At 40.1% G+C, this 14696-nt stretch overlaps 1 protein-coding gene across 8 annotated transcripts in view; it reads left to right on the forward strand.

Annotated features, from left to right (window-relative positions):
* Positions 1-14696, forward strand: part of LRRCC1 (leucine rich repeat and coiled-coil centrosomal protein 1) — a 221413-nt gene that overhangs the window by 32106 nt on the left and 174611 nt on the right. For 6 of the 8 annotated variants that reach the window (XM_029591580.1, XM_029591575.1, XM_029591576.1 and 3 more), the window contains 2 exons: positions 5498-5563; positions 9765-9932. In XM_029591580.1, the coding sequence (XP_029447440.1) occupies positions 9770-9932 (163 nt within the window). In that variant the 5' untranslated portion in view covers positions 5498-5563; positions 9765-9769. The remainder of the gene's footprint in view (positions 1-5497; positions 5564-9764; positions 9933-14696) is intronic. The other 2 variants (XM_029591582.1, XM_029591577.1) reach the window with 1 other exon arrangement.

Genomic DNA, 14696 nt, shown 5'->3' on the forward strand with positions numbered 1-14696 from the left:
AGTGTTCTGTCTAAAAACTTTAACTTTTGATGCTTGTATAAAGGTCAGTCTTTCATTCTAGACATTTACATCAGGCTGTTATAATTATTTTCTTGATAATTGAATGGTTCTCTGTGTCCACTTTATGTGATACTGTTTCTGTATTTGTTTCCATGATGATCTTCCCTTTGGTGGTTTTAATTTTACATTTCCATTCTGTTTGAACGTTTCTTCATTTTTCTGGATAAAGAAACTAAGAATCCTGTTTGATGACCCTCGTAGATTTAGACTTTGACATTCTATATCCAGGGTCACCATTTAAACTAATGCATTTGCTGTCAATCTCATTATAATTATTGTTAAGATTATCTCCTTACTACTTAGAGTAGTTGAAAAATAACCAAGGCTAGCAATCTTTCAGAAGTTTAAACCAATGTTTCCAGTGCGTCATGGTGTACCTTCAGACCTAATCTTGTGTACAGTGGAAAAATCACCACTGCCTGATGCTCAGATAAAAGCGATTAGCTAGGCACAGCTCTCGGCACATCACAGGATCAAGAAACATCAGCGATGGCTCTTAAATATGTAGATGCTCCTTTCTGAGATCGTGTAATTATGTGCATGCCTCTTCTTCCTAGCTATATCATGAGCCCATACTTGGACAGCATGTAGGACATGAATAGCTGGGTTCCACTTTGTGCATCTCCTCAAATTCCCCATCACTAGTCACCGAACACCTTAACTCTTCTACCTTTAACTAGTCACCGAACACTACACCAGCAAGCATTAGGCTCGCCGGTTAATCCTCTTTGCTTATATATTGTGTTAAACCCAGTTCTTTTGTATCCAAGTTTGATTACCCTGGTTTAATGTAAGACATCCTCATGTCATGGTTATTGTTGGAATGTAAACCGACGTGATTGGTAACTATGTTACTTGAATATCGGTATATAAAAATGCTAAATAAATAAATAAATCTTGAGCTCCTCCAGCCTCTGTCCTACCCCAAGCTGAGATACAATGAGTGAGGTGATCAAATTTGCGGATGACACAAAATTATGCAGAGTAGTTAAATCTCAAGCGGATTGTGATGAATTGCAGGATGATCTTGCGAGACTGGAAGATTGGGCTTCCAAATGGTAGATGAAATTTAATGTGGACAAGTGCAAAGTCCACATAACCCTTGCTGTAGTTACACAATGTTAGGTTTTATCGTAGGCGTTATCACCCAGGAAAAAGATATAGGCGTCATAGTGGATAATACATTGAAATCATTGGCCCAGTGTGCTGTGGTGATAAAAAAAAAAAAAAAAAAAAAAAAAAAAAGCAAGCAGAATTAGGAAGGGAATGGAATGGAAAACAAAACAGAGGATGTCATAATGCCTCTGTATCGCTCCATGTTGAGACTGCACCTTGAATACTCAAAAAGGATATAGCTGCACTGGAGAAAGTGCAGAGAAAAGCGACCAAAATGATAAGGGGCATGGAACGGCTGCCCTATGAGGAAAGGCTAAAGAAGTTAGGGCTGTTCAGTTTGGAGAAGAGAAGACTGAGAGGGGATATGATAGACGTTTACAAAATCATGAAAGGACTTGAACAAGTTAATGTAAATCGGTTATTTACTCTCTCAGATAATAGAAGGGCCAGGGGGCACTCCATGAAGTTAGCAAGTAACTCATTTAAACAAATTGAAGAAAATTCTTTTTCACTCAGTGCATAGTTAAGCTCTGGAATTCATTGCCAAAGGATGTGGTTACAGCAGTTAGTGTAACTGGGTTTAAAAAAGGTTTGGATAAGTTCCTAGAGAATAAATTCATAAACTGCTATGATGGTAATTAATAAGCAATAGTAGCTAATAATCTTTCTAATGTTTGGGTACTTGGCAGACACTTGTGACTTGGATTGGCCACTGTTGGAAACAGGATACTGGGTTTGATGGACCCTTGGTCTGACCCATTATGGCATATCCTCTGTTCTTATGAGATGGGGAGACCGTGCATGGAGCACTTTATGTGACTTACTCACGTATTGGGAGAAGCAGCAGTGAAGGAGCTCTGGCAGCCACATGTGGCAGCCAAGGTAACTAACTTAGGGGCCGATGCAATAAGATGTGGGTTAAAACTGTGTGCTGAAACTCTGTGGTTAAAATTTTTTAACTCCCGACGCAGTAAGCTAATGGTTTGCTAATATATCAGGAGTTAAAGTGCTGTGACTGAAAAATATGCACAGAAACCAGAGTTCAAATGTGAGCTCAGCACCAGTTGAACGCACATTTTAAACTTGGGGAAGTGGGGAAGTCTCATAAGTGATTTATGTGCACAAAATGTGATTTTTTTTTTTTTTGCTCAAAAATGCTTTAATTGCAGAAAGCATGTTTATGTGCAGAAAACATGCTTTGTGTATACAAAAAAGTTTTCTAACCATAAATCCCGATTTACAGGTCCTGGTGTTGAAATTTCAGCTTTTCCCCATAGACTAACACAAGTGCTGGAAACTTAAAATTTCCAGTTCTAGGAAAACCTGAGTTAAGCGAGGGCACCTGTTTGCAGTGGGCAATAATAATTAATGCCTTCATTTGCATGGAATTTTCATTTGTGGGCGTTAAGCAAGGCACATAGTTTTACATCACAATTTTTATGTGCAAAACTCCTTGCTCCATCAGGACCAACATTTGCACACAAAAATGGGCATATAACTAAGGGTAAAATTGCACTCTACTGAATGCACCTTATTGCATCAGCCCCTTAGCTGGTTTCCTGTATCACATCAACTTCTCTTTTATCTCATACTTGTTCATAGAGGGAGCTGGTTCTTATTGTCCCTGCGAGACTGGTTGGGCTTTCAGCGCTTTCTTAGCTCATCTTTTGATCATATGAGTTCTCTCCATGTCGGTGCTGCCTGCTTCTTGGAGGCTGGTGCGCCATGCAACATTTTTTTTTTTTTTTATGTAGGTGAACTTTGGGTTTGAAAAGTTTGGGAAACACAGGTTTAAACCTTAACCATGTGTTTACTTCACATCTCTCTTCCCCCTTCAGGGTCTTCTGAGTTTTTAATGAACTTTCCGGGTCATTCATCAAACCGCGATGTGCCGGTGTTGCATGCAGTAAGGTCCTACTGCACGCGATACCAACCACATCGAGCGGTATAATGCAAATTAGGGAAAGGGAAGGAGTGTGGGCAGAGTTTGGGCAGAGTTATGTCCCAGCAGTACATTATCGCCGGCAGCGCCACAAGAAATAACTACACCTTTTCCGTGGCGCTACGGGTGAGAAACTGTGCGGTTCAGCTGCTACTGCAGCGGGCAAAAACACCCCGCCGCGATGTGGCCGGCTGTACAATTTTGCCCCCTTTTTCCGCATGGCTCATCATTCTGCTATAAATATAGGAAAATGATGAATCTAGGCTTTTGATAGAACCCTTAGGTAGACTCCTTAGATGTTAGTGTCCTGCATCTGAAACTCAGGTCCTTGGTCTGTTGCTTTGTGATTTTTTTTTTTCACATAGAAATAATTTATTAATTTTACTTTCTGTCTGTACATATTCCTCTTGTGTGTCTTTGAATCTAAGAATAGAAATCTGAGATTCCAGCTTAAGCCTTTGTTTTAAGGAATCTTACAGTATTTTTTTTCCATATGTTTTGTTTAATTATTTCTTTATTTCTCCATCAAGACTGGGCAAATAGGTTTGAGACAAATGAAATTCAAATGTCTACTTGCTCTGTTGAAAGAGTGAATTGATGCCCCCTCCCTCCCAAATGCATACAAACAAATGTTTCCATTGATAAGCAGGGCTGAATTAACCATGACATTTAGGTGATGTCATCTGGTGATCTGGTGGCACTGAATAGACCTCTCTTTCCAAGCTAATAGAGCTTTTGCTCTACTGAGCATGTGCAGGAATTCCTACTTGGATGTTGCCTTGTGAACCCTCTCAGTCTTCTTTTTTTTTTTTTTTTTTGTCTGAGCAAAAGCATAGATGTAAATCTCTACTTTTTTCTCATATTTTTTTCTATCTAAATTTGCTTCTGCAGCCCCCTAAACAGCACTTTTCAATGCTACATCTCAAAAAAAAATTTTCTAACATTATTAGTAAAGAAGATGACCACAATAAGTGGTTTTTAGGACTGTATTTGTGGCAGAAAAATGTCTGTTATGCATGGACATGAGCTTTGTTACATTTGCCTGCATCCTGACCATGACCAGCCAACTGTTATAACTGAGGAATGATTTCCCTGCGTATGTCGAAATCGAGGACCTACAAAATGGAGGAACTTCGAAAGGCTTGGAGAAGCCACTGTTGGTCCTCCCAAAGTGCAGCCTCATCTGCCTCATTGGGAAGGTTGCTGAGCAGGAGCTCCTCCAACATATGTCCCTCGTCATCAGAACAGGCCAATTCTTCAGAGTCGAGTAGACGGCCGACGTGTCTAAGAAGAAGTGGCACTGCTCTGCGGAACACTTGGAACATTCTGCATTGAAGAAGATTAGATGCTTGAGTGCCATCGACACTGATGATGCATGGAGCGCCATTTGGCGCATATGTCTACACATTGTTCCTCATTGCCTCATTGTCAGAAGCATCAACTCATCAGGCAACAACTCTCCCTACACAGTTGTATATAAGTCACACAAGTAGGTGTATGGGATCAGATGGAGATATATTACCTCCCCCTCAACCAGTCACCAGATGGCTTGCAGATTGTATTGCACATTGTTATGCTCCTAGCAGGCATCCAGAGTACCATGTCTATCAAGGCTTATCAAGTGAGAGTTATGACTACATTTCTGGCTCATCTATAAGCTGTACTTCTCGAAGACATCTGAAAAGCTGTAACTTGATCGTCAGTACACACCCTTACTTATCATTACTAACTAAACAATCTTTCGCAAAGAGTGACAGTAAATTCGGGCAAGCAGTTTTTTGTAGCCTGTTCACACAGTAGCTCTCCACAGTGAGGGTCTGGGTTGCTTATTCAGTAGATGATCCTTTAACATCCTTCAGTTTGGGACTCCCCACATGTCGAAGCTAATTTTAGCCCTGCTTATTGACAGAAAAAGCAAGTTTGCTTACCATAAACTGTGTGTTTCATAGATAGCAGGATGCATTAGCCATGGTAAATATCTACCTGCCTCCCTGGAGAGTTAATTACCTAGCTAGATATAGCTCTAAACTTGACTGAGGTGGTTCATGAGGCAGTGCCCAAGTGGGAATTTCCACTCATGCTCAGTAGAGCAAAACCTCTACTAGCTTAGAGAGAGAGAGAGAGTTGTTTGGTACAACCAGATGATGTTATCACACGTCCTAGCTAATTTATCCTGCTATATTGGAAAACACCATTTACAGTAAGCAAACTTGCTTTTCTTTGTTGCTGCCCTGATTTCTTTTGTGATTATTGATTACTGTAAGAGTGGAGTTTTTCATAAGCTAAGGAGTGGGGGAAATGTTTTGAAACACAGCAGTACTGCAACTGACTTGATTAGCACTACTGGTTCTGACCACACTTTTTCTTACTTTTGTTTAGGACTTCAAAAGCTAGTTAACCTTACTAAACTGAATTTATCATACAACCGTATAAATGACCTTTCTGGTAAGTAAAATTTTGCAGTGCACAATGCATTTAATATAAAAAGAAATCATGCAGTCAGTACTTATGATTTTTGAGCCTCTTTCGACCTGCTCCTGCTTTGTACCTGGTGGAGATTTCTTTAACTTCTCCTCCATCTACATGTTAGGATAAAAATGTTTGCATTTGGAGTACAGTTACTTAGTAATATTCATCCAGTTTGCCCAGTTATTCCATAAGCACACATGCAAGCTATTTTAGCCATTGAGACTGACAGTAGCTCTGTAGCTTCATATTGTGTCCTCTACATACATGTATTTTTATCTGTGAAGTGGTGAGCCCTTTTGCTAAAAATGGTGGCAGTAACTCTTGTTTAAAAATAAAGAGCACAAGTATAATAATCCTTGAATTGCTTTACCCTTTGACATTTGATGTAAGATGAGCCCTCTAGTTTCTTACGGGGAGGTGTAAGCTACCTTTCAACTTGTCCAATTCCTTGCCACTTGACTGAACATGATCCTATGTCACTCTTACAAGACTTTGTAATATTTATGATAGGGATATTTTGTAACATGGTTTGGAGATAGAATCTATAGTAAATATGATGTCCTTTTATCCCACTTACAAAAATTCCAGGCTAGTTGTAATCTTAAATCATCTTACTGATGATTTGCACAATGTGCAATAGATTTAAGTTCTGTAAACGAAAGAAGGAAAATTGTAAACACATTACCATGGTAATGTTTCCAGGAAAGTTCTGTTAATGGTGAAAATCTTACTGTGTAAAAAAAAAAAAGACAAGTAGTATGGAATGTTCTGGTGACTAGATTTGAAATAAAAAAATATATTACATTTTGCTAAAGATATAAGTTGTTATACAGGTCTATAGGGGTGCTTTGAAAAGGTTTCCCTATGAATGTCAACCTAGTTTGGTGATAGTGAAGAAATAAAGCTCATTGCAGCACTATGAAATTGCCCTGATCAGATATGAAAAAATATCCAAGTATGCTGAATGCTAGAATGTATGTAAAAGAGCAAAAATAATATTAAGGTTCAACACTAAATTTCGTTTTTGCCTTCTTGCTCAATTTACAAGAAATCATATGACTTTCAAAAATTCAATCTTATTAGCATATATGAGAGAATTATAATGCCAACCAATTAAGAAAATGTTATGCAAATTAACTCATTGGTGTGTAAATCTGTTTAATCTATTGTATCAATAATGTTCTCTGAGTCTATTCCTGAATTGCTTTTGCTGTTAATTGCACTTTTCTGGAATATTCCATTTCCTGGAATAAAGATCTTTCTCTTTTAGCTGCTGGTGTTAAGTGTTTGATAGCCCACAACAGGTCTACTACAGAATTAAAATCAAAGATTCAAGCAGATTTGAAAATTAATGTAAAAATATTTTGAATATTTTCTCACCCCCTGATAATTTTTTTTTTTTTTTTTTATTTAATGTTTTATTGAATTATAACATTTTTTCACAAATGAAATAACCAAGAAAAGTAAAGAAATAAAATATCACAAAATATTAGGCACAATCCACATTACATAACAATCCTAGTCCACATCCTGGGTGGGAAAGAGGGTTTCCAAGCTACTTGCTATGTCTTTATTCTTGTACAACCCTATCCCAACAAACAAAACTAATTTCACTGCTAAGATTGCTGAGATTTATCCTTTAAGAATCGCTCCAAGTGGATGGGGTCGGTAAAGATAAACTTATTATTCTGGTAAGTTATTAAACATTTGCAAGGAAATTTTAGAAAATAACTGGCCCCTAAATCAAGAGCCTGTTTCCTCAAATTAAGAAATTGTTTCCTTCGTGCTTGAGTCGCACGGGAAACATCTGGAAAGATTTGGACTTTATGCCCACAAAAATTAAGATCCTTGACCTGAAAATATTTAGAGAAAAATCTATCTTTATCTTTCTTTAAGGAAAAAGAGACTAACAATGTAGCTCTACAATTAATGATATCCATGGAATCCTCCAAAAAAGTGGAGACTCCAGGGCTATTCAATATATCCATCCCCTCCTCTTGTACCTGAGTAATCCTTCTAATAGGTAAATAGTATAACCTTGATAGTATTGGTATTTTATCATTCTCAAAGGATAAAATCTCCATTGCATATTTATTAAACAATTCTCCTGCTGACAATAATCTAGTTTTAGGAAAATTTAACATTCTTAAATTGAATGATCTACATTCATTCTCTAATAATTCAATCTGATTATGTAGCATTAAATTGTCTTTTATAAATGAGGTATTAGTGACAGCAATAGTATTAACTTGTGGGCCCAACGACTCAACTGCTTGTTCTACTTTCATAATTCTATTATCAAGATCTTCAAATTTTGCTTTAACCTGAAGAGAGAATTCATGTGATTGCACTACAGATCTAGTTAGTTTTTTATCTATTTTTGCTGACAATTTCCAAACATCAGAAAGAGTAACATTTTCTGGTTCTATATTACATTCATCTACCTCTTCGGTCAACTCTGGCAATACCATTGGACAAGGCACAATGTTATCAATAGCAGTATCAGTTCTCCCTTCAATAATGGGACCAAACAGCCTACTCCCTCCAGTGTTACCCCCTTCTAAATTTCCTAGGGGGTTCACTCGTGGGTTTTCAGCTGTAATAATCTCACTAGTACCTTCCATTAAAGGTTGTTGGGGGGGTTGACTGGACCTGGGGCTCAAGGAGACCCCCAAAGGGGAACTACCTTCAAAATCGCCCCGTACAATGGACTCACCCATATGAATTATATGGTTGTCCATTGGTCCTTTTCTTACGACGGGAGTTGTTGGTGAGGAGGTCCAGTTCTTTGACTTGCGTTTCTTCCCCATGGTAAACTTCTACCAACAAAAGATTTTTTTACCAGGGGCGCGCCCCTTTGGCGCGCGGCTTCGGCTGCGCGCCGCAGGTGCCTGCTTTTATGCTGTTCCGGGTGCTCGAGAATGACGTCACCTGGGGGCGTGTCCACAGCCGCGTCCTCCTCTCCTTCGACGAGGAGATAGTGTGTTCTTTTCTCTGTTTCAGCGTCAGCACTCGCCTCAGGACTCCTGCAATAGCCGGTACGCTCTCCTTCCCCCCCCCCCTGATAATTTTTTAAAATGTTCTAATGACTACTTAAATGATCATTCTTGTTACATCAAGCATGGTAGCATCCAGCTAAATTACAACAGTTCAGTTCAACCTGAGATAAACAAGTGAAATCTTGATCTTCCCTGTACGTACCCGGATCAGTCCAGACTCCTGGGTTATGCCCCCCCTCTAGCAGATGGAGACAGAAGTTTACAAACAAAACTCCGCCTTATCTAGGCTGGTGCCACCTACAGTCTGGCAGTCTTCCGAGTTCTAGTGGAGCTCTTCTTGATCTGCTTAGGGTTCTTTTACTGTGTGGTCAATCAGTCTCTAACTGCTGTAGAAAATTAGCAAAATGAAAAAAGAAAACCAGAGAAAAAAAACATGCCTAAATGTATACATTTTCTTTCTCAAGGTTATAGAGAAATTGTTCTGAAGAATTTACCCCAGTTAATGATCTTCAAACTGCTGTTTAATCATACATTATGAGATACCACAGTTCCTGCCTGCTGTAAAAGTTAATAGAACAGGAGTTGAGGGTAAAGAAAATTCCCATTGTTGGAGCAGTTTGAAAAGCAAGGTTTTACCGTTTTACTTAAGTCCTTTGAAACTGAAAACTTTTAAAGTATGAAACATGGGACTGACTAGGTTTGTATTTGTCTACATAGCAGTTAGTGTACAGTTTCTAGAGAAAACTGTCCTGTGACTGAATAATTTCTTTCAAGGTTTCAGTGTTTTATTTGTTGATTTGTCAGAACGGCACAGATTGCCAGGCATGGTCTTATAACTGACTTTCATAAGAACATAAAGAAGTAAAGGTTAACAAAGTGTCTGTCTGTCTTTCTTTCCTTCTTTCCTTCTTTCCTTCCTTCCGTTCTGGAGCAAATACTCCCTCTTCCTCAGGTCAGAATAGAATCCTATCCAGAATTATATTTTGAGCTGAGGAAGAGATTATTAACTCTCAAAAGCTGGTCAAGGAATGTATTAGGTGAAACCTTTTTATTGGATTAATGTTTTTTTGGTTTTTTTGTTAGCCTTTATCTCTGTGCATTCAAGCAGAAGAGCACAGCTATCACATTGCTTTGTCTGAGAGAGAAATTGTTGCTTTTCTCCTGTTTCTTGCTTTCAGGATTTATGCATCTTCATGGAACGAATCATAGAATTAGTAATATTGACCTCTATAGTAACTGCATTAGTGGGCTTGAACATTTACTCCAGTGTATGGCAGGGTTGTGCTGCTTGTCTTATCTTACTTTGGAAAAGAATGGAAAAAAGAATCCAGTTTGCGAATCACCAGGTAAGAGTAACTAATTTTTACTATCTATAGGTATTCCTGAAAAGTGCCTGGAGAGTGAGCATGGATTTAGTAGTTAGAAGATGTGTTTGAGAACTGGAGATGTTTCCTGTCGGCCTTATCAGTGCTCTTGGGCTGTTTAAATCTTGTCTGAAAGTTTATATTTGGAGGAGTAGCCTAGTGGTTAGAGCAGTGGGCTATGAGCCAGGTGACCAGGGTTTGAGTCCTGCTGTTGCTCTTTGTGACCTTGAGCAAGTCACTTTACCCTCCATTGCCTCAGGTACGAGCTTAGATTGTAAGCCCTCTGGGGATAGGGAAATGCCTACAGTAACTGAATGTAAACCGATGTGATATGTCAGATTGAATGTCGATATATTAAAAAAAAAAATATATATATATTTTGGAAGTTAATTATTGGGATCTAGTCTCTAACTTGGGTTCCTTCTCAGAACTGGACCTCTAAATTGCTCCTAGAAGATTGTCAGGTAAGTCATAAGATAAAACCTCACTGGAGACACTTGAGGGTAACGTTCAAGAGTACATATAAGTCAGCACATACAAGTGGGCGCTGGGAAAGTTTTATGCTTGTATATCATAAAGTGTGCGGTGGAAGTTGTACAGTTTATATAATTCCGTGTATCTCTACCTCAAAAGTATATGCATATGTGTCACTATGAGTGTGGCTTTTTTTTAATGCAGGTATCCAAATAGTTTGTGCATCTATTTTATAAAAGTACATGTATATATTTTACACAGGAAATAATTGTAACCTGACTTGGACCGGTGCTTTTCAATATATATATATAAATGATCTGGAAAGGAATACGATGTGTGAGGTTATCAAATTTGTGGATGATACAAAATTATTCAGAGTAGTTAAATCACAAGCAGACTGTGATACTTTACATGAGGATCTTGCAAGACTGGAAGATTGGGCATTCAAATGGCAGATGAAATTTAATGTGGACAAGTGCAAGGTGTTGCATATAGGGAAAAATAACCCTTGCTGTAGTTACAAGATGTTAGGTTCCTATTAGGAGCTACCACCCAGGAAAAAGATCTAGGCATCATAGTGGATAATACTTTAAAATTGTCGGTTCAGTGTGCTGCAGCAGTCAAAAAAGCAAACAGAATGTTAGGAGTTATTAGGACGAGATTGGTTAATAAAATGGAAAATGTCATAATGCCTCTATATTGCTCCATGGTGAGACCACACCTTGAATACTGTGTACAATTCTGGTTGCCGCATATAAAAAAGTTGCAATGGAGAAGGTACAGAGAAGGGCAACCAAAATAATAAAGGGGATGGAACAGCTCCCCTATGAGGAAAGGCTGAAGAGGTTAGGGCTGTTCAGCTTGGAGAAGAGACGGCTGAGGGGGGGATATGATAGAGGTGTTTAAAATCATGAGAGGTCTTGAACGAGTAGATGTGACTCGGTTATTTACACTTTTGAATAATAGAAGGACTAGGGGGCATTCCATGAAGTTAGCAAGTAGCACATTTAAGACTAATCGGAGAAAATTCTTTTTCACTCAATGCTCAATAAAACTCTGGAATTTGTTGCCAGAGGATGTGGTTAGTGCAGTTAGTGTAGCTGGGTTCAAAAAAGGTTTGGATAAGTTCATTAACGGCTATTGATCAAGTTTACTTAGGGAATAGCCACTGCTATTAATTGCATCAGTAGCATGGGATCTTCTTAGTGTTTGGGTAATTGCCAGGTTCTTGTGGCCTGGTTTTGGCCTCTGTTGGAAACAGGATGCTGGGCTTGATGGACCCTTGGTCTGACCCAGCATGGCAATTTCTTATGTTCTTATGTATGCTTAATTACCCTTGGCTTATGCATGAAAGCAGGTATTTTTATAGCATACAGTATGTGCATATTTTGCTTGTATGCATACTTTTAATTGCCAGTTCGCCTAGACCTCTCATTCAAAAACTGTAAAAGATAAGTGTGATTTCACGTCTGAGACTTAACTAGCAGGTACAAAAGTGTGCATGCAATGTCTGTGTTCAGTATTTACAAAATACTTGTGCATTTACTTCTGATCCCTACCTCCCAAACTCCATCTTTTCTACTTACATAGTAGTATACATGTAGTTCTGACCTGAAAATTCACTTACCACAAACAAGGACTAACATATGCAAGCATATCCTGTTGACAAGCAGGGCTGAATTATTCATTACATATAGGTGACATCATCCAAGGCACTAAAACTGACCCCTCTCTCTAGCTTGATAGAGTTTTCCTTTACAAAGCAAGCGTGGTGGTTCCCATGCATGTGCTATCTCGTGAGCCCCTAAGTTAATTTTTGTCCACCACTGCTTTCTCTCTGTCTACATTTTTCCTTAGTATTCGATTTCTTGAACTTTTATAGCGTTGCTGCCTTGGCAGTTCCCCAGCAATACTTTTCAGTGCTCTAAAAGTAAAAAAACAAAACAAAATTGTAGCTTTTGTTGCTTTGCACCAGAACTGTCTGGCCATAAAAAAGCTGACTGCTTCAAGGCCTGCCTCTGTTGGAGAGTGATATCCATCATTGATGGCCACAAATTGTGCTACCGGTGTTTGTTACAACAGGTTAGATGTCACCAAGGTCACCAAGCAATAGGACCCACAAAATGGCCAAGCTCCAGGATCGACACTCATCCTCTTCCTCCTCTACCATTCACAGTGGTGAGTTGTCCTATGCTCACTACCAAGACTCATCAAAAGGGTTAAGCATCTCCATAAAAGGTCAGGCTTCAGCCAAAAAAGAGCAGTCCCTTGGTTATAAATGTGACAAGGAGTCTAAGGTGCCACCAGTGCAGATATTTGCACCATCTGGGAATCATACTGAGTCATCTGCATTGAGCATTGTCAGTACAGTCTGCATATGGCACCACCACAGTCGACACAACCAGAACAGACTACGCAAATGCTGCTTCCAGAGTGGGTAGCAAAGCCTTTGAAACATTTGGCTCTGTTGACACAATTGGCACTGATGTCAAGGAGGAGCCCCTCCTCTTCGCTTCCTTCACCCAGAGTCTCTTCGACTATGTCTTGGCATAAGTTGGGAGCAAAGCCCAGATCTCCACTGCTGGACCCTGTGCAGGTTCCATCCTTGTTCTGGCAAGGAAAAACTCTCTGGCAATGTCCCACCTTTTTTACTTGGATCCAGTGCAGGATACTTCCACCCTGGCTCACACGTCAGAGTCAGCAATCTAGGAGCTGGAGGTCTAGACAGAAGCGCCACTGTGGAAATAAGCGGAGAAATCCCAGAGCGATTACATCATCTTGGTGTTAGTGGAGGATGTACCAATATGGTACCCGGGCAACCCAGCCAGCCTCCAGCTCAGATTATGGAATTATTTCGAGCATGGTTTATGGCCCTGGCCATCAGACAACCAGGGACACAGCAGCTTACTACTTCGGCACAGCTGCAGGTCTCCCTCCTCCAATCTCCCATGCCTGGGGGTTAGTTCCAAGGGGTCAGTGGTTGCCAGTGTGACTATAGTTCATCTGGAGGAGACATCCTAGAGGGCAGCAAACCCCCTGCCCTGATCTCCTGAAAGGCTTCACTCAAAATTTCCAGGGTTCTCGTCAGTGTCTTGAGTCAGTCCCCTGTCCTATGAATTGCCATAAGGTTCTACATGGATGTTGTCAGAGCACCCCTTTGTATACACCAGAGAACACTTCTCTAACCAAGAACCTTTCCTGCTCTTAAGTTTTTGGATAGAGTGGGCAAGATCCTTAACATTTCTATCCAAAAGGACAACGACCCACGAGCAGAGATGTTCGACATCCTGCAGATGTTGGAAACCCCGGCAGAACCAGCGGCCCTAAGGGTCACAAGATATTGCACTACAGTCCAGAATGTGGGAGTTCCTAGTTTCTTGTGTTCTGGTGGCTCAGAAGCAGGATCCAAAATATAGGATTCAGCATTCTCCAGGTTTTGAGGTGGTTCAACTACCACACCAATTTGTCGTGGTGGTGCAATCGGCCCAGAAGAAGGCAAAGAAATTCAGATACTAATTGTTTGCCTCTTGACAAGGACTCTGGGCTCCTCAATGCCTTTGGCAAAAAGTTCTTTCAATCCTCAATGTTAAACTCCAGAATCGCCAATCACCAACTGTATCTTCTGCAATATCTCTATGATTGTATTAGTCATATGCAGCCCATGATGTTGACCTTAGGTGAAAAGAATGAATCCAGTTGCCAAGCATTTCAAAAGGTGGAGAAATGTAAGCAGTATTTCACCTGCTCAGTTTGAGGCAGTCAGGGCTTTGGCAGCGGCCATCTGGGCCAGATGCCTGCATGGCTCAGGGCAAGAGAATTTCGAGAGGATGTGCATGACAAGTTGGCAGATGTCCCCTGCCTAAAGGATAACCTTTTCAGAAAAAGGTCCAGGAAATTATCTCTCAAATTAAGGAGCATCATGAGGTTCTGCAAATCCTGTCATCAGGCTTCATTGGCCTGTCTAACATGTTAGGTATATAGGCAGCCCTTTTTTCTACCATTGCTGCCTGTTTTGGAGTTTTCAATGCTACGAGTAACTCATAGCCCAACAACAGCAACCCTTCTCGACACCCAGGGGTAGCAACATCAACAGAAGCTGGCTCAGGCTCCTCTGGCCAAGTGTGTGTGTGTGTGGGGGGGGGGGGGGGGGGGGGGAGCTTTTTGACAGTATGGTTGGCCAGACCATTCAACCACATCCCACCTACAGAGCTGCCTCTTCCCACATCGAAGGATCCTCCAATAGGCAGACAAATTTAGGGATCACCAAAGACA

Source organism: Rhinatrema bivittatum, chromosome 2 (assembly GCF_901001135.1).
Source record: "Rhinatrema bivittatum chromosome 2, aRhiBiv1.1, whole genome shotgun sequence".
Classification (NCBI taxonomy): domain Eukaryota; kingdom Metazoa; phylum Chordata; class Amphibia; order Gymnophiona; family Rhinatrematidae; genus Rhinatrema; species Rhinatrema bivittatum.